This window comes from Drosophila willistoni, assembly GCF_018902025.1.
Source record: "Drosophila willistoni isolate 14030-0811.24 chromosome XR unlocalized genomic scaffold, UCI_dwil_1.1 Seg144, whole genome shotgun sequence".
NCBI classification, from domain to species: domain Eukaryota; kingdom Metazoa; phylum Arthropoda; class Insecta; order Diptera; family Drosophilidae; genus Drosophila; species Drosophila willistoni.
In genome coordinates this window covers 369414-390728 of record NW_025814057.1, presented here as the reverse complement: position 1 = coordinate 390728, position 21315 = coordinate 369414, and the positions used below count along the sequence as shown (strand labels likewise).

General features: G+C 37.9%; 2 protein-coding genes across 2 annotated transcripts in view; both read left to right on the top strand.

Moving 5' to 3' along the window:
- Positions 1-551: 551 nt before the first annotated feature.
- LOC6639342 (protein spaetzle 5) lies at positions 552-6034 on the top strand. The gene is made up of 5 exons (XM_002062563.4): positions 552-697; positions 762-925; positions 2723-3013; positions 3095-3604; positions 5489-6034. The coding sequence occupies exons 1-5, from the start codon at positions 632-634 to the stop codon at positions 5655-5657; spliced, it is 1200 nt and encodes a 399-aa protein (XP_002062599.1). The 5' UTR covers positions 552-631; the 3' UTR covers positions 5658-6034.
- A 12724-nt stretch (positions 6035-18758) lies between these two features.
- LOC6639345 (DNA N6-methyl adenine demethylase) overlaps positions 18759-21315 on the top strand; it is an 84817-nt gene continuing 82260 nt past the window's right edge. The window contains 2 exon segments of the mRNA XM_023181731.2: positions 18759-20661; positions 20844-20984. Coding sequence (XP_023037499.2) covers positions 19066-20661; positions 20844-20984 — 1737 coding nt within the window. The 5' untranslated portion in view covers positions 18759-19065.

Sequence of the window (21315 nt, the reverse complement as noted above, 5' to 3'; positions counted from 1 at the left end):
GTACCGCCTTTCTAATGGATTTCCACCCAGTAGCACAATTGATTCTGCTTGTGTGTTTGAGGGCGTGTCCGACTGTCTCCTACTATGTCTATCTATTACGATCTATGCTTAGTCTAATGAGCTTTCAACTACTTCTACTACTACAACAATAAAATCTTTTGGTGTATGTGTGTGTGCACTTACTTTGTCGTCACTTCGCTTTCACTTTTAGCAATTTATTTTAGCAATTTACGAGATTGTTTAACTTAGCTTTCAAGTAACATTACGTGAACTCAACAAAACTGAACCGAAGTGAACTTGGCGTCAAATAATACATTTTCAGGCCAAAAGCTCAATTAGCTAAATGCATCTTCTTGGCTATGGTTTATTTGTTGAGTGGTGCAAAACCAATTGTTTAACATTTGTAAGGGACTTATGCCATTAGTTTAGTCTGCATTGTTAATGACATTTTACAAGACAATGGTATTCCTCCAACAATATTATTATATGCTATTTCTAAATTTGTATTTTTGGTTATCTCTCAAAATTTTCTTAGATTAAATAAGATTGCGCTCTTTTTTCTGAATTGCAAATCAACTTCAAATGCAAATGCAAACCAAATCATACAAAACAAACAGCGAATGAATTGACAATGACAAAAAGTATTAAACGACTTCACACTTTGAGTAGTAATAATGGGATTCTCTATACTTTAGTGGTAAGTGTTTAAACATTTTGCTCCTCCCACTCAATATATGCATATCGGTCGATCTACTCCATAGATATTAGCTTGTATCTCAGGAGCTCTCACCTCCGCACCAGGGCCGCCATCATGCGGTTTATATGGAGCACCACCTTGCCAATTTTTACCAGCTCCTCCTGGACAGACGCCAAGCTGTGCCCGGCCAGGAAAAACCTATTGCGAACATGCCGACAACTATCCTACGTAAGTCGTTAAGTCCAATAAAACTATTACGTCTATTTTAATTACCAATTTAATGAATCTGCACTCATAACATAATGGTGTTAACCTACCTTAGTCTTTGTATCTTGTCAGATAGATGCGTTGAAGTAATTCACCATTATAAATATAAATGAGAAATACCGTTTTGGAAAAAAATGTTTACAGATGAAGTACACTATACTTAGTATAGGCAACTGGTTTCTTGGCATGTAAGATTTCAACAAATGTTTCCAGAAATTTTTCGATTTACCCTCGTATGTTCGAGTATGTTGAAGTTTGTGCGTGTGTGTTATCAACATCATTAAGTGCATTTCAAACAAAATGTTTGGCCACGAGACAAACTAAAGTTTGAATTTGAAATAAAATAAAAAAATAAAACTAGTTTTTTGTTTTTAAAATTAACATAAGCGAGTAAACTCGAATCTATTGTGGAGGCTTTTGGCTTTGGTGATACTGCCTGGTGTCGCTGCTTCCGTACATAGCAGCTGCGGTCTCGGCCAGATAGGGGGGAACTCCTTGACCCAATAAACTTGAATTGACAGTTCAAGACACTTGGTTTGGCGACGTCGGTGACGACGTCAACGAAAATATACTAATATAGTATAGGTATATCTATGTGCACGCTTTGGCAAATACTGGCGTAGTGATACCCTTACGCAGTGAGTACTATGATAGTGTCACACAACTACCAAATTTCTTTGAATTTGAAGAGTATATGATTTGAAGCATTGGATCACAATAGTAACTCCAACTTGTTTTGAAACTGGTTTGTGTAGAGCTATTTTTAGACAATTGTTTGGATTTAAATAAAATGTGCATTACTTACTGATAAGTAATGGTAATGCCGTTGATAAGCGCGGCGCCGTCTTAGCAATTTAACAGACACTTTGATTACTTGGAGGATTTTGGAATTTTGAATTGCATAATGTATGTAGGTGTATAAAATGGATCAAGTAAGTCGTCGCGCCGACTTCGATACACCATGTACCAAATGAACCAACTGTACCAACTGTTTAAATACACAAACCAAAATTCGTTTGTATTTTAGTTTCATTTGACATGCCAATTAAATTACAAAGGCTATCTCGCTTTTTCCAACAAATAGCCAAACACTTTAGCGCGGCCACAGGCCAACTCCGCCCTTTTGGTTCACCTCGTAGTTATGTTTATAGTCAGGTTGTTTATACGGAGATATCGACCCATCGGAACAGCTTCCTTGAGCATGTTACATTCATTTTGACGACGTTAATATATTTCACACTCTTGGTGCATGGTATGAAAAATTCAGGTATAAGAAAACCCAATGTAGGGCTAACTGGCTCTTTTGGGTAATGGGCTCACCAGCGATACCACCGCACACCGCAATACCTTATACCCCACGAAATACCTTCATATAGGCTAACTGCTTTATAGTGTGGCACGTGATACGCATTCGATGGTCACTTTGGATAAGAAGCAATCGGTAACTGCAATTTATAATTTACGATCTTTCATATTTGCGTTTTTCCTTCACGATTGCATATTAATTATAATGCCGATGTTATGATGGACTTGGGCAACATTTAAGTATTCAAGCACTTGTCTGTCACTCAAACACACAGCCAGACGGAAGACCCTTCGCGCTTGCATAACAACAACAAGTGCATGATATACACTTTCGCAGCGACTCCCAGTTAGCAATCAAGCAAAAAATCTTTGTTTTTTAGTCTTACATCATCTTGGAGTGGAGCGCACCTTTCCATGGCTTACTCATTGTCTTCGCTTTCGATTCCATTGCAGATATCTCATCAAGAGTCTCGTACGTAAATGGGGCTATGAGGCTACTACATTGCTGGTAGATGAGACCTGGGAAGATTTCTCAGCTGTGGCGTGGTATGATACTCCAGTTTTTTATGATCCCAAGTCTATATTTCCTCCACGAGACTTTACCAGTCCGGACTTTAACGGATACAATTATCAGACACCATTTGGAGGAACGCCTCAGAGAGTTGGAGTAGGAGAAGGCGGCATAGGCGGCGGCGGAGTTTCAAATCCTCTATTTCTAAGTAATCCCACCACTGAAGCACCCACGTAAGTATAATTTTTTGAATTTATGAATATATTTAAGTCATATGCGTATGTTATAATCCCAATTACGTTTTGATTATTCAGTTATCTATTCTATACCTCTGCTGGTGCGGGTCAACGTGGTAATCATCGTAATCCTGCTGGTGGTGCACATTCCGGTTCCGGTCAGTTATTTTACAGTAATGCCCCAAATGGCAAATCAACTCCCTATAATGCAACACTTTGGTTAAAGCGTCTAGTGCGAGATCTAGGCCAAAAACAGAGGATGATAGAGAAGCTTGAAGCGGAAGAGCAAAACAAAGAAGTAGAGCGGAAGAAGTATATGCAGGGAGCACAACAGGAAGAGCGCAGCAAACGTGATGTCTCGCTTAATATGGATCTCTTAGATATCGTAGGCGTAGAAGCCGATCATCAAAGCAATCAAAATTTGAAAAAAAAACGTACCAAGCGCCAAAGTCCTGGACGGTCGACGCTCTGTACCACCACATCGCAGTTCATAACGCCACAAGCGGCGCTCAATAGTCGCGGCAATTGGATGTTTGTAGTGAATGAGCAGAATACGGCTCGTCAAATGGTCAAGGCGGAATTATGCGCGTGAGTGTCCAACCATATCAAGATTTTCTTTATTTATACATCTCGTAACGGCCATGCGCTTAAAGCTCGGCCATAGCTTTTGTAGTTCACAAGTTTTATTTTTAAGCTGTTTTTCAATAGCTTTTTTTACACGCCATCTATGGACAAACGTAGTAAACTTCTGGAAATAGCAGTGGAACTTTTAAGTTAGGCGATTTAAAATCAAATCCTGTGATAACAATTTTATTCCGAAGTAGTGTTTTTCGTCTCATTCGCCCTGGAAGCCTTTTCAATAGAAAAATATATTTGTATTATATTCAAATGATTCATTACTAGTTTGTAATATCGTGTTTTGTTTGACACTGATAAAGGACATCGACAGTTTCAGTAATAACAAATTGTACTTGCATATAAATCTATGGGAAAAAAATATAACCCAAGTTATGGTGATGACCCCCGATCTGTGTGCATTTCCCCCTGTTTGAAACACAAGTACGTTTCCTATTGCACAGCTATGCGTGCCGTCAATCCCCTTTAGTCCACTTAGTCAAATCGTTTAATCAATCTCCTTATTATTCATATTTGAATTGGACGTATTTTACCCCTTTTTAACACTTGTAATCACAGTACCAAGGTGTTGCTACCGGTACCTTCACATACACCACCATCAATACAACTAGAAAACCACAGTCACAGCAACACATGAGAAACTCACAGCAGTACAGCAGCAATACACAACTCTACCTTCCGTAGGGTTTCCCCTTTGCTTTTGATGTCTGCTGTTGCTCTCACTGTTAGTTCAGTTAGGGGAAACATCCAAGGGCACGGTACAAGTTACACGGCAAGTATTGCATGGACACTACGGTTATTTTTGGTGTCATAATTGCGGTTAAACGAATTATAACACCCTGGCAGAAAAACGTCAACATACCGAAGCAGGGCTTAAGATTTTATTCGCAGCCCCCTTCACCGAACTCTTCTTTTACATATGCACATAAATAGATATAGCTCCCTCACGGTACGCGGTATGCGACTACCGTGGAGTAACTCGTATTGAAACCTTTCAAAAGTTACGAGCACAAAAGCACACACAGAAGTGGAAAATGGGCTGACGTAGTCAACCCCCTAGTCAGCTAACTGGGGTCTGTCGAACGGACGGACAATACGTGCCCTAAAATAATTGTTGACCCTGCCTTTTAGCCGCGACTCTTTCTCTTTTTTCTGTTGTAAGTACTTAGAGAAATTTGTTTAACTAAATGAGCTACGACGGCATACTTAGAAGTGTGTATAAATTATATCGTATGAAAGTGGGATTAAAGACTAAAATCGGTTGTGTTGAATTCAACGCTAATTTAAAATATGAATTTATTGAATAAAATCAAAAGTTTTTTTTTAAGTTTTTGTCTAAAAATCGAGAAAAGGGCATAACTAAATACGACATTAACATTTAGTATTTTTCATTCAGTACTAGTTACAATATATTGGCTTTCAAGTTTTTTGTGAATTTGACAGGGGGATGGCCATCAGACCATCAGGTCATTCAAACAACTTGTATGACTACCCTCGTATTCTTGTATGCGCAACGCGCTTATAAATCTTCAAGGAACAGAGTTGAGCAGCTGGCCAAGGCTCGGGAACATAGTACGTACAAGTACCGTTTCGCTGCCTTAGCGCTCCTCACTGAACTCCTTATCAATTACGTACGATTTCCCGTTTTAACGAGTTCGTTAAACTTTCAACTCTCTTATGTAGCACTCGGCTAGGCCTTTTCTTATTCTTTTTTTCTGGCTTATTTATGAGCACAACCCACAACTAAATTTCGTACAACTGTTGATTTTCGAATTTTAGTTAAATGTTTGTTGTTAGTAAATGTTTTTGGTTCATTTCAATTTTCCTGCATTTTAGCTCGAACACCTGCTCGAACCTTTGCGAACTGCCAAATGGCTACAACTCGAGATGTGAGCAGAAATTCGTACAAAAACGTTTAATTGCACTCCAGGGCAACGGACAAAATCTGTATGCGGATACGTTTTGGTTTCCCAGTTGTTGTGTCTGCACGATAGCCGCCAATTAAAAACGAGGGAAGAACAGGAACTGAAGCTGGAAACGAGAATGAGACCGGTACCAGGATAAAGATGGAGACCCAGGCCCAAACGGCCCAGTACTGGGACCGTAACTGGGGCCATTCGTCCTGTCATCATTATAATTATAAATGTTGAAATTTGAAATGATAAAGGATTTTCTGCAATTGATAACTAAATTTGCAAAACACGCACACTCACACAGACACACATGCACACTCTCATAAATACTGTACTCTAGCTTTACAATTAACTTAAAATCGAAAAGCAAAATTGACAAATTAAATATGTAAAATTAAAATACACAGAAATGAATACGATAACGGGTACGGGCATTTTTGAGGGCTGCTCATAGCATCAATAAAACTACAACACCTCAATGCTTCTTACAAAAAATCATTGAACACGATCTTTTTCACTTTAGTAAAGAAGAATTATTATTATTATTATTATTAAAGTATAGGATATAGTTATAAACTATCAACCTAACTATATTTTACAAGCACTGGCAACGAAGGCCTTCGGCTTAGACGAAAACTACATCCATACACTAGCCTGGGATTCGAACCCGGATCCTCGTTGTTCAGTTGACTAAATGACTGGGCCACTTAGACAACTCATCTACCGAGGACTGCAGTAAAGAAGAATATTTTGCTACGTTCGCTAAATTATTCACTTGCCCAAACTAGTTCTTATCCAATCGATTTTTTTAAGTTTGCTTTTATCGGGAAAACTGTACGACAATTCGTATTTTTATGTTTTATGTGAAGTAGTTCTATGTATGTATGTATGTAGATGAACGATCTAAAAATCATTAGTTCATCTCTTATAAATGCATTTTGTAATAACGTTTTTAGTCTCTGCGAATTCTGAATCCGTTTCAACGGCAGCCACAAAAAACATTGGCAATAACAACAGTAGTAGCTACAACAACAATAAGAAGACAAATAATAATAACAACAACACCTGCTGCTACTGCTGCTTTTTGCTGCTGCTGCTGCTGCTGCAAATGCAATTGCGTTCCATAAATCCAAAAACAATAATCGTAAAATAACATCAGGTGTCACGCGCACGTAACGCAACCGAAAAAAGGGCTCAGTCATGCATTGGATTGAATTGGACGTTGCCGATGTCGATGGACATCGGAGGATACAGGATGTCTGCGGGGACGTGAGATGCTCTGGGCTGATGCTAGCTGGAGGCTAAATGATGTAAGTATGTTTTTGTCTGTATTTCCCATGTTTGCGGGTTTGCTGATGCGTAATATGCGTATTGCATATTGACAAATCGGAAGGAAGGAAGGAAATAGGGAAGCTGGTAGGCAGGCAACTAGGTAAAAAGTTCAGCCCCACACCGAACTGATTAAAGTAAGTAAACACAAATACATGCAATGCAGTAAGTAAGAGGCTTAGCACGGACTACGCTATACCATGCAGCAAAACAACTGTCTTAAATTCAAAAGGATGTGTATGTGTATATATGTACATACATACGTATGTATATAAAACGGATTTCCCTTTGACATTTTAATTCAGTGTGAACGTTTACAGACATAAATGGCTTGTTTTTTAGTAGGTTGCTGCTGATCAAGAATATATATGTATGTACATACATATGCATATACTCAATTGGGTCGAAAAGCTTTCTTTTGCCTGTTACATACGTTTCATCGACTTTAATACATTTATAAATTTATAGTAAAATATATAAATATAAATTGTGGTGTCCACTATGTTTTTTTTTTGTGTAACTATGTATATTGTTACGCCATAAATATACATACACATTTCCCATTCAAAGAATGGAGGAAAATTATTCTTAAAAAATATGTGATCACAATTAAGTTCAATGATCTAGAGCATATCGAAACACGCATCGTAGAGTTACTACAAGATCACAGAATATCTATTTTGCGATTTTTTTTTTACTAAAATACGTTCAATATACATTAGTAATATCTTCTTTTGATGAAATTTGCTTTCTTTCCCTTTTTACCAAATTAGGTAACGTGGCCTAGGCCAAGTAAAAAAAAGTAAAAGACAACAACAAACAAACAAAGCAGAACTGGCACAGTTAGCGGACAAAACCCACCCACTGCGAGTCAACGGAGAGATCTCTTTTGAATCTCACACCCCTCTGGCTCTTTCAGCTGAGGGATAGTTTATCCACTATGTGTATGTGTGTAAGTGTGTATAGTGTTTTAGCAATGATTAGCATCAGCAAATGGAAAACCATTGTTTCCAATATGCAGTGAGCACAACAGAGTGGGAGAGAAAGGAAGAGAGAGAGAGAGAGAGAGAGAGAGAGAGAGAGAGAGAGAGCGAGAAAGCGATAGGCGATGCAGCTTGCCAGGTACATCAATAAGGACTTCAAACGACATTGACAAATCAGGTAAGGACGCAGGATAAGAACGGCAAAATAGAGATAGAAGGTATGAAATAAGAATTGGTACAATTAAAATCCTATATGGATGGGGTAAAATTACTTACCAGGACAACAAGTGTAAAGTGAGCAAAAAATAACTCAACTTGCCAAAGTGCTCACTGTCCAAAGATCTCGCCAACTACTCGCGTTAAATGAAGAGCAGCTGAAGTTTCTGCCACCAACAACAGGAACATATAAAGACGAACAAAACAAAAAAAAAACAGTGCTGTGGCTGCTTGGTAACCAACATGAACAGTAAGTAAGAGAAAAAGAGAGCGCAGGACAGGGCACGGGGAGAGAAGGGAAGGGTGCCTGGACAAGCACCGTGGCAAGGAGATGAAAAAGGAGCTAAGGGCAGTGCGAAAGGAAACCAGCGGCAGAGAGCAATAATAATGCAGCACATAAAGAAGAAAAAGCAGCAACAGCAACAGCAACGCCAGCTGAGCCAGCAGCAGCAACAACGTTTGTGTATAAAAATTTAACATCTGCTCCTTTCATGATTTCGGAAAACTCAAAACTCGTACAACAGCAACAACAAGGGCTGTAATGGCACAAATATAAATATGCGAGTGTATTAGTGACGGAGTATTGTATGTGTATCTATGTATGTTTATATATGTATACATATATACTTATATATATATATGTATATATATACAACCACGCCACACTGTGTGTATGTGTGTGTGTGTGTGTGTGTGCAAGTTGCTGCTGGCTGTTAATGCATTTGGCTTGCTTTACTCGTATTACGTGCAGTTGCCTCACAGAGATATAGAAACAGAGATGCCAGTTGAGAGCTGATGGTAGAGTTTTTCTTCCTTTTCGTTTGCCTCTTGCAGAAATTTTTGTAAGGACTTTTGAATTTGGTTTCTCTCTCTCCATGACTTTATACATAGTATATATTATTGGTTGCGCTAATTGTTTACCATTATTGGTTCAAATAAGAAATCTGGCATTCGAAATTATCATATACAAATCCCAATTTAGATCCCCATATAAGGGACTTTACAGTAAGAAGAGACTAATAGCTGGATTGAATTAGCCGAGATGAGATCAGTAGAATTTCGATAAGTCGTTTCCCATTTCTTGAATATATTTTTTATTTCTAGGACATATAGTTTTTTTTTGCTTCGCTTCTCTTTCAAATATGCGGCACTTGGCAACTGTCAGAAATTTTGTTCTCTCGTATTTCCCTGAACTCTTACCACTGAACTGCATTGTGAATGTCCTTTGCTGTCCTGACAAAGGGCACGCATACTTTGAACCAAAGAACCACCAACTTTCTGGCAAAAGTCAGAGTTTGCATTTAGCATGAAGTTGGAGTCAGAAATACAACTACTGCACCTAATTCACATGAAAGGAACTTTCGGTGGGCCCACCAAAACTAGCCGGCTGCATCTTGTTTGTGCAGATGTAACTACATTCGCCATAGTGCGTTTGCCTGTGTGTGTTTGTGTGTGATTTTTCGTGTGTAGGACAGGTCAGTGTTCCCTGCCAGCATAAGAATAAGGCACACAGCACAAGGGTTGGGTTTGGGTTTTGGGATGGTGTTCCATTACGCAATGCAAATAACTGACTGACGTAACGTTTTCCAATTCCATTCCCGCTCAGAGTCAGGCAACAATGCAACTGTCAAGGTTTTTCTGTTTTCCCATCTTTTTTTTTTTGTTCACGTCTATGCAGTAAAGGGATCCTAGAGCAACATCAGCAGTAACACGAACAAAAATTCCAGTTGAACGGTGCACAAAGCTCGACTAATAGTTAAGGCAAAACGAGGTCCGAAAATAAAACAAAAAGTGAAATGAAATCAACTGACATATAGAGCCAACAGCAGCAGCAATGGCCGCCCACTTTTCTCTCTTTATTTTCATTTGTTTTTCATTTCATTTTCGGCTCCAACTCTTTACAAATTGTAGCACTAAAAAAAATTCCCAACAGCAACAACCAATGCATAGCCGGGATATAGCACACTCAACCGGTACAAAAACAACAGCAGCAGCAACAGCCGCAAACTTGGTACTGGGCTAAATAGAACCAACGAAGAGCTCACAGTTGGAAGCACTTAAAAAAAGTATCTCAATTAGGACCATTTTACCAATTAATAATATCAATTAATAATTATATTAATGTATGTGGTGTTATAATATAGAACTGTTAATACACCAAAATTCGAAAAAACTTAATATATATGCCTGGTAAATTAATTTAACAAATGTTTCTAACTAAATTTTGCTGAAGTGTAAATTACAAAGTTTCGCGAAGTGGGGGAACAATTTTTTAATTGGAACAACTGTACAGGGCATATGCATACACATGCAGCAGTGTTTGTATATGTGTGGATTTGTCATTGAATGTGTAAGCATGTGGGTACCGCGAAAAGCCCGATTCAGGACATGGTTAGTTAAACTCCAGAAGATATGAAATATGGCCAAACCCCAAGTGTTTCAAGATGAAAATATTTTATTGACGTAATTTAAAATGGTTTTCTATACCTTAAAAATAAAAATATCTTACACATGAACGCAGAATACTTTAATGCAGTTTGATCAAACTACCTAACAGCAGTGAAAGATACATTCTGCGGGACTACAGCACTCTGTTAGTTTACAGTGCAACAAGTTCGATGCGTCGGTGTCGGTTGGTTCGTTTTTCTCCCATTCGCACTCGCACTCGCGATTCAGTTGTTGTGTATCCTTCGGTTTCGAAGGGTGGAAATCCGCATTCGTTAAATATATTTTGTATCCTTCATATAAACACAAATAAAAAGATCAAAACTGTGTTGCACCATTGCCGTTGGCTGTTCTACAGATTCGAGAACTTATATATTATTTTAAAAACAACAAGCCCGAAACCAAAGTGAAAATGAATTATTTTATTTGAAAATGTATTGACAATATTACGGGATGCACGAGTGTTTGTAAGACGGAGAGGATCAAGGATAACCATGATGCTAGTGCAACTGATAACAACAACATCCGCTACGATATATACAACGGCTAATTTGTGTTAAACGCATCCTTAACCTTATCATTTACGTTAGTTTTATTCCGCGTCGCGTTCTCAATTTGTTTCGACAAAACAATTTTTTTTTTTTTTTTTGTATTTCCCTTTTTTTTTTGGTGTCAAAATCTTGGAATTTAAATTATTCTATAGTTTCCTATACGAAATTATCACAGAAACAGCGGCAATGGATTAATAACGGTTTGTACACTGAAATTTCAAATCAATAGTTGTTTAGTTCCCGAAAGCCTATCTGCTTAGGTAATTTTGACAAAAGTTTCGATACTTTCTTAATCTTCCAAAATATTTCGATAACATTTATGATGTTAATCGTATTTACAATGGTGGCATAAAACCAGTAAAAAGTCGTAAAAAGGGTTAAAAGTAATTTATAATGAAATAAATTAGAGTACTTAAGCTAAAAAAACCTGGTGGAAATTGATTGACAGGACCAAATCAATTGGAACTATTTTTGTGCTACAGGGTGGCAAAGTGTAAAGAATTTTTTGAAACTATATCGTATGAATATATATAAAAAATAATAGGTAAAATATTTAAAAAGGAAAAGTTTCTTACTAAAAAGCGTGTATACGACATGTTGGCCGATCGATACTAAAAGGCAATAAAGTTAAGCTTCAGTAACAGCATCTGTCATTGTAATAACAGAAAATCGAATTCAATTAGAATTCGATCTAAATATGAAAATAAAGGGAGCGATCTCCGACGCGAGTCGGAAATCTGGACCCAGTTACCCCAATATTTTAATTTAGCTAACTTAGCAAATATTGTTGGATAACAGGAAACTGAAGAGTTTATTTAACGACATTAGCTATGGGATAAGTTAAGTTTAACTGAAGAAAATGATGACAAAGAGCGATACCTACTTCATTTAATGTTTGGTAGAATTACTTGAGAATTTAGTGATCAAAAATAACAACAAACAGCCGCCAAAAAAACAATAAAAAATGCAAGCAAAACAAATAAGCACAAACAAGAAGAAATCAAATAAAACATAGAGGGTTAACGTCTGGCAACAATTTTTAAATTGACAAGGAAATAATACTATGTAGAAATGAGTAATGACAACTAATACAAAAGAAAATACAAAAACTGTTGCTGGCATTAGCATTGGCACAGCATCATTTGTATATGGTTTTGTATCATTGTATGCCAACACACAGACTTATATACGTACATATATATATGTATATAAAAAAAAAAAATATATATATACATATATATATATATATATGTATATGGAGCATATGTGACAAGCGAACGTCATGAAGTTAAATTAAAAAGCAGCAGGCCAAAGCTGGAGCTGATTCCGTCTTTGGCTCTGGCTCTCTGAAGAATTATGCCATTCTCAGGCACTGAAAACGTGCCAAGAACGTGAAGACAACAACAACAACAAGAACAACAATAAGCAAGACTCACAGCTACTCGTAACTAACAGTAACGTGCGTACGCCAAAGACAGCTACAAAACTTGAACACAAAGATACACACACTTGCAAATACACAGTCAGAGAAGAAGGCAGTCAGGCAGGCATACAGCGGCTTCTTTTGGCGCGCTCAAAACAGAAGCGCCAAAAAAAAACCAAAACAAAGTATAAAAATAAAAAAAAATAAAAAATAAACCGAAAAAAACCAAAAGAAAAGTAAAGGAAAATAAGGAAACGAAAGTAAAGGCATTGCAGACACAAAAGGGGCAGTGTGCAGAATTAAAGTGAAAAGGTATTTCAATTTAAAACAAAAATAATTTCTAAATATCAAAACAAAGATGATCAAAAATAAACCCATTTAATTGGCAATACAAGATCGACCAAACACATTAGAAAGAACCTTCTCTCGCTCGCTAGTTAGCCCCAATGTCCCACTGTACGTTGCCGACTCCAAAACTGCCTTGACATGGCAATAAAAAGAATTTAAAGAAAAATAAATAATAAAAGGCAAGCAAATTGAAGGCGGCTGGCAGCAAGGAAAAGAAGTTCAAGTTCAACAACGGACAGATAAATGTATCTATAGCTGTGGCTGTATATACATATCTTTGCATCTGGGTGTATCTTTTAGTCATGACCAAGGCAAACACACATGTGCCGCCAACTGGCCGCTAATGTGGCTGCTGCAGTTTTATTTTTGTTTTATGTTTTATGACTCCGCGTTGCAGCCATTTGTCCATCTCAGGCGATTACCCCCAATGAATTAGCAGCTCATGTTTGCTATAAATACCCAAAGACACGCACTTTGTTGCAAGTTCAGTAACTCACACATACACAAAACGCATACACTCACAGTATGACATACACATATACAGATATTTTGTTTTCCTTTTCATTCATAAAATACATGCCAAAAAAAAAAAAAAAACACAGAAAAGAAGCGCTCGCAGGTGAAGCGAAAAGGACACGCAGGCAAATTAAGGCTTTGACCTAGAGAAAAGAGAAGAATACATACATACATACATCTAGTCATGCAACCACCCACACACACAAACGGCAATGTGCGTGACTTTGAAAGTATGTGAAGTAAATGACAAACTCGTAAATCTCGAAGGTAAAAGTGTAGGCAGAGGAAGTAACAGGCCATGCCCCACGCCTCCCGACCCTCTAGTAGCCCACACCACCTTCTTGTTCTTCATAAGCATATGTATTTCTCTGAGCGAATTCTATGCGTAAACAGGCATAGCCATCCTCATTCTCCTTATTTACACGACTCCTTGTATGGCTTCTGCATGTTTCATTTTATCCGCACCGGCCCCCAAGCCCTCCCACACCACACAAAAAGCTACTTCACAACTCAATTTACACGTGACACACAGGAACATAATGGCGAATTAACCCATTTGAATTACAACAATTATAACGTATTTTTTTCTGATATACATATGTATCATAAAACGAATATTTAATATGAATAGGAGATTTGAAATATTCATTATTAGACTTTGTCTAGTTAAATACCTCTGTGGCTTAAAAGGTCAAATTTGAATTTCTCTACTAAAAATCACAACCAATAAATGAAGTCTCATGTTGATAATTGCTCTATTTTATATTTCTTTTCTACATATGTATGTATGTGTTTTTTCTTTAAATGGGGTAAATAGTCAAAGTCAAGCCATGGGTTAATATTTCAGGAACTTCGAGTGCAATTTGCTGAAAATTCTCATTTTATCGCATACTCAGTTCAAGGGCTTCATATGTATTGTAAAATTTTACCCAACCCTTTTGCACCTTCACCCTCCCACTGGCAATACTAAAGCACACAAAATGAACAAGGAGGAAATTATCTTCATTAACTTGTAAGATATTTTCCATGGTGTGTAACAAAATGCTAGTGGAATTTTTAATAAAACACATTTTAACAGCAATTCTAGTTTTTTTCTCTCTGCACTCTTTTTTCTTGCAAAACAATTTTCATATGAGCAGAAAAGTTGTAAACTAGCGGAAAATGTGCAGATTGCATATTAAAATATTGCATTGAAATACAGAGGAGAGAAAAGGAGTCAGTACCGCCGACTGGACAGTCACAAAGAAATGAATGGATGATGGGACAAACGGAAAACCTATGTATGTAGGGTGTTATATACGGAACAGGACCTCAACTTGCAGCACTTGTTTCACACAAACAAATAAAAGTCAGTTGGGTTCTTTGCAAAAAAAGAAAGGAAAAACAAAAACTATGAACAGCCTGCAGGTAGCGTCATGGCTGAGTTCCCGTGTTACCTTCCTCTGTTACATACGCAACGAGTCAGCGAGTATTTTCAAGTGACTGGGTGTTTTTGTGTGTGTAACCTATTTTTTTTTTGCGGCGTCTGCTGCCATTTCCATACCATTGCAACTGCTCGATTCCTCCATTCCTTCGTCATTCCAACTTTGTTTTCCAAATGACGCATTGTTCGGTACGATATGATAGATACATATATACATGTATGTGCATATGTATGTACTTTTAAATGTATATACCAAACTACATATGTAAGGCTTGCGTGGTGCTGCGTGTTTTATTTGCAAATTCAAAAAAAAAAAATTGAAATAAATTTTGTAGCAACATTTCTACTGAATTAACGGCATTGTTCCTCTTCTCTTACTCTCTGTCTCTCTCTCTCTCTCTCTCTCTCTTTCCCTCTCTCTCCATGTGTGTGTGTGTGTGTTTATTTAGTTTTTGCAATCATTTATAACATTGGAGCTAAAGTTGAGCATAACATAAACTTCATGATAAGATAAAGCAATACCAAATTTGATTACCAATTAGATTACTTGAAAAGTTCACAATTTATAAAATAGATAGAAGATATGTACATATGTACATATGTCATAACGCAGCCGGAAACGAGGATAGCTTAACCGAAAGGGCCGCGAGATGAAAACACATTTCTGATTTAAATACCCGAAAATTTATCAAATCCAGAGGCATGGCAAATAGCAAGCTCGTATACCCTACCTAAATGTAAAAACCACCTACAAACTCATACAAAGAATCATAGTTTGTATGATATGTGATATAGTGATTCGATTTTAGTCAAATTTTAAAAACGTAAGGAGCAAAAACTAAAAAAGATTCTTTTAACAAAAATTATTTGCTGGATAAGCCCTTCCTGTGCAAATATATAATATAGTTCTTCGATCGTGCTCGTAGTGCTTGAGGTACTGATCAGTTGTACTCGTAGTGCTGATCATAAATATATATATGTACTTCTTACACAAGTGACCATTTTGCAAGTGTATAAGAAAATCGAACAACAAAAAAAAAACGAAAAGGTGAATAAGGCGGCGGGTGAGAAGATTGTCTCAACTTATTCTCAGCTGAAGAGTCTCTCAGCCACGCAGAAACTTCTTTAATTGTGCACATGTTGGCCTAATTTTACCATTGCATTACGCGGGATCTTTATCGCGAAACGTCAAGCGTAATGTTCGTAACTCCGATGAATAAAAAGTGGAAACGCGAAACGGAATCGCATAAAACGGAAAGTGCAGCAAATTGTGGCAGCTGCAAAAGTTTTTTCTTCCTTTTTGCGCTTTTTAATTTTTTGCCTTCTCTTGTTCGCATCGTCGTTTCTGGTATATTTTTCTGCTGCAGGTTCTTTTTTGCTGGCCGTTGGCCTTTTACCGTTTTATTAACAGAAAGAGACAGGGAAAGAGAATGAGAGAAAAAGGGAGAGACTACGCTTAAAAGGGAACCAAATTGCAACACGCAAATTGCAGGCAGTCGACAAAATAATCAGACTTTAATTGTTCGTTCTGCAACAATGTGCAAACATGACGAGAGAGCGAGCATAGCCAAAACATAATGCCGATGAGTCGGGGAATAATCTGACAGGACTATGTAGAACATTTTCACCAATTCGTGAGGAATCGTATTGCGAAAGAAAGCCTCTTCTTATCACCATGATCCTGAAAGTGCAATTAATTATGGGTCTCCAACTTCTCCTATCATCTGTAGTTTTCATACTTGAATCCATTAATTGTTTGCCATCAAAGTTGCTCCTGTCTAAAAAAGAATTCTCACTCACTTCAACACCCAAGTGAACCCAGCGACAAAAAACACAAAACGAGGCAACGAAAAAAATAAAACAAAATTCCCTATAGGATGGCTCAGGTTTAAGGCATATTATGGGCGAAAGAGAGCCCAATGAACTTTCTGAAGCGCAACAAAATGTTGCTAAAATGCAAAAAGGACGTGCAAAAAAAAGTACACCTGTGCCATACAAAAAAAATGTTATACAGAAGAGACAAAAAAAAAAAAAACAAAGAGAAAGAAAAAATATAACAGGAAAAAATAAAACAGAAAATGACAACAACAAAAAATTAAGAGACCAAGGCATGGCATCGACTGCGGTATACCATGCACCAAGTGGACTATCTCAACACAGGAGCACCTTAGCGCACAGCGGCCAACTTCCCCAAGGTGAAACGTTTATACTTTACCATTTTTAATGCGATTTTTAAAACAAATATTGAGAACAAAATTAAATGCTCCACTTTTACCATTTCGGGGCGTATACAAAATTTTTAATAAACTCGATCTACAAACATTCTAAATGAGTCTGCATACTAAACATGGTCGCTCGACCTCTTAAAGTCTCCGACGGATAGACGGACGGACATGGCTAGATTGGCTTGGCTTTCGCAATGATTTGGTAGAGCCTATGCTACCCTTTTAAACAGGGTTACAGGGTGTAGGTAGGAGGAAGGCAACTGAAATACGCGCTGTGTATGTCTATATGTATGTATGTATGTATTTGTCTGTTTGTATGTGTGTATAAGCCAAAGAAACTTGGCAGCATAACTTACATACAAGCAGCAGCACCACCACCAGAAACAACAACATCAGAGCGTCAGCGGCAATAAAAAAAAAGTTCGAAGTGAGTGTCCTTTACATTTTTTGCCGCTTCCTGCCAGCTCAGTCGACTTGGACTTGGACTTGGCGAACGCCGCTCATTATATAGTCAAAGACCATAATTATGTGTTGAAGTTGAGAAAAATACAAAAAAAAGGCAAAAAAAATGTGAAAAAATTAGATTGAAGACAGAGTTTGTCCAGCTTAACAGGAAGAAAATAGTAGGAAGAAGGCAGAGGGAACCAACATTTTGTTTAAAATCTCAATGTTTTAGCTTACTTATCAATATTAACTGTTATGTCGATTTCAGCTTTTAACCAAAGGATTTGATAGTACTTGCTACAGCAGAACCAACAAATAGACACATTTTGGCACATACGTAATTTGCCAAATGATTTGGCTCATAATCAAAACTGAAATTCCCGAACTCGAAACCAAAAACATAACAAAAAAAAAAAAACACGAATGCAAATTATATAAAGCATAATTATATAATATTTGAACTATATGATATGATTAAATTTATTAAGTATAAAAATTAACGAAGTAATGTTTAATTAATTTGTAAGCTAACCAACAAACAAACAAACTGAAGACAAAGATTTTTCAACATTAAGCATACGAAATAAGTAATACAAATAATTAATAAAATTACAACAAAAAAAAAATAACACAAAAAGATATACTAATTTTACCGCAACTATTTTTTATATATACAACAAAACGCAATTTCAAATTTTAACAAAACAAAAAAATACAAGATCAACCAGAGTACAAAAAATTTCATTAATTATATATCAAAATAACAAAGATAAATTAATATTAAAAAATAAATCAACAACGCATACAAATTAAAAGTTTTACAACAAATTTTACAACCAAATCGAAGAAGTCTGCATAAACAACAAAAATTTATCAACAATTTTGCATAGCTGCCGTTTTACAACACAAATAAAGTACAAAAAAACAACAAATAAACACAAAAAAGAAAAAACCAACGTTTTAATATTTAACAAATTACAAATTTTAACAAGAATCAATATCAATTTAATAATAGCACTTTTACAAAACCAACAGCAATTACAATAACAAGTATTTATATAGCTATATTAACTCAATGTAATTAAGCATTAAACAAAAAACAAATTTACATAAACAAATAGAGTACACACTCAAATAAATGCACACATACACGATCATACTACAAACATATAAGCAAAACCCGTGAGTTCAAAAAGCAAAGCAAATACTGTGGCAATTTTAGTCAAAAGTAAAAACTAAAAGCAAAAAAAAAAATCTAATTCATTTAAATAATGTTCAAACGAAAAGTTGAAAATTAATCAAAAACTACCTCAATAAAGAGTTCAATTGCAAACAAAAGGATATAAACCTATACAGACAAACATATTCACACAAAAAAAGAGAGACAAGTGCAAAATTTCTCTGTAAGTACAAAAAGAAATAACGTTTTATTGACGCAACTCCAAAAAAATACAAAAAAAAGTACAAAAAAATTTTGCCAAGCGTTTTACGGTCTTTCGTTTTCTTCGGTTAACGGCTTTCGGTTGTTCCCTTAAAATAAAAACCCACGCAGTGGCAGTGCCAAGATCTGCGTAGCCATGCCCCAATGCAAGCTTAGATGGCGTCTTCAATAATTGCCCAAAGCAGCAGCACCGGCGGCCCAATTGACAGCAGCAATAGTGCCAGCAACAGCAACAACATCATTGCCAGCAACTCGACAGCCTCAGTAACGAGCCTTCACAACACTCATCTCAACCAATTGAGCACCTTGAGTCAGCACTATACAACACCTTATCACACGCACTATCAGCAACACTATCAACAACAACAACAACAACTTGTCGATCAACAGCAGCAACACCATTGGGACTACTATGCCAGGCAGCAGCCAACGGCCACCTCCACAGGCCAAGCCAACGGCAACAGTAGTCAGGATAGCTCCACAGTTCCTGCTCCTTTGGACAGCAGCAGTAGCAATCATGCTAATGCTGCCAGCGGTAATCGGCACAGTGATGCCAATGCCAATACCCTTTCCGCCGCCACCGCCGCATTAGGCGGCACCAACGGTACTAACACCAATTCCAACTCCAATTCAAATTCCAACGGCAGCTATACACGTCCCTGGGAAATGGAGTCCAAGGATAACAGTGTTAGCCATACTCTTAATATCCAGCAACAGCAACAACAGCAACAGCAACAGCAACAGCAACAACAACATCAGCAACAACAACAACAAGCCATAAAAAGCGGTTTTGAGCCATTTTCAAAGCTACCGTCATTCCAGAGTCAATTCCACGGTTATAATGAGCAAATGATAGCAGATGGCACACCTATGCCACCTGCTCCAGCTTCCACCTCTGCGGCATCAACAACAGTACCAACTGGAAATGTGCCACCCATGAGCTCCCTACAAACAGTGGCCATGTCTCCGGCGAGCATTTCCGTTAGTTCACCAGGCATGATGAGTGTTGGCTCACCGCTAACACAACTTTCTGGTATGCAGACCAGCATCACACCTCCCTCGGGTAGTTTCACCCCTCTGGGAGCACCGCCACCACCGCCAAATGCATTTCATCATCATGTCCTAAATCCACATCATCATCCTCATCACCATCCCCATCATAGGGGAACTGCTTCTGGCTATCCGTTGGGGCCAGCTCCATCTACTCCCTATGTCGATCTGCAATTGTACCAGCCTCTTACACCGGGATACGCAACAACTGGCCTGCAAAAGAAGGAATCAACAGCGGCGGCTAGCAACGATTTCGAAATGCTTATCAAGAAAGATGAATTTGATCTCAGTGGGAGCCAGCAACAGAATGTAGGGCACGTTCCACATGGCTTGCATACGCCCTCATCATACGATGGTAACAGCCAGAATAGCTATCCACATGCAACCACCACTAGCACCACACAACCACATACGCCAACGCCAACACCCACGCCCTCAACTACCACACCCATCAGGGTGGACAAATCGCAACAGTCGCCAATTGCGCGCCTGGAGGGTCGCAAGAAAGAACGCCGGAAACAAAGACCCAATTCACTCGAGTCCAGTGCCGAGAGTGAGGCCAGCGGCATGGACGTCGACCCAAGCAATCCTGGCCAAGTCGATGCCGTTTCCAGTACGGCCAACTTCAAGAGTCCTATGAGTACTTTGGGCATGGGCGACAGCAATGATGCTACAGCACATGCCAATGGTTCCGATAAGCAGGTAAGTTTGCCAAAAAGAACATATGGGGGTAAATGCAAGTCAAGTAGTAGTGGAGCACTGGCAACCGCTGCAATTAACAGGAGCCATCTGGTCACCCACACCCACCTCCACCCACTACCCTAACCTACCCCTACCATATACCCAATGCCAACCACTCCACTTCTTCCTGCTCTGTCTTTCAGTCAAAGAAGAAGCGTAAGCGCTGCGGAGAATGCGTCGGCTGCCAGCGCAAGGACAACTGCGGAGAATGCGCCCCTTGCCGCAACGATAAAAGTCATCAGATCTGCAAACAGCGACGCTGCGAGAAGCTAACCGAAAAAAAGGTAAGTCCTGGAAATCACACCAGCAACATGTGTACACGTCCAAGCACATCGCAGGGACTACGACATATTCCATTTCATTCAAAAAGTTACTCAATGAAATTGGCAAGCACCTGAAAAGGGGAAAAACTATAACCGCTACACAGTGGGTCAACTAGGCAATTTAAATGCGCAAAATAAACCTTCTCTCAATGGACCTTCTCTTTTACGTGATCTAAGTGTTTATCCGATATTTATTCCTTTTCGTTTTCTGTTTACTTCTGATATTTTTATAATTAAAAGGTTTAAATTGTTCTAGTAATTTGTATATTCAGATGCTTCTTGAATACAAATT

Bases quoted from the DNA above. Each gene is read 5' to 3' on its own strand.
- LOC6639342 (XM_002062563.4), top strand. From the start codon at position 632: ATGACAAAAAGTATTAAACGACTTCACACTTTGAGTAGTAATAATGGG. The intron at 698-761 runs GTAAGTGTTTAA...TCTACTCCATAG, and splicing joins GGATTCTCTATACTTTAGTG to ATATTAGCTTGTATCTCAGG. The intron at 3,605-5,488 runs GTGAGTGTCCAA...CCTGCATTTTAG, and splicing joins GTCAAGGCGGAATTATGCGC to CTCGAACACCTGCTCGAACC.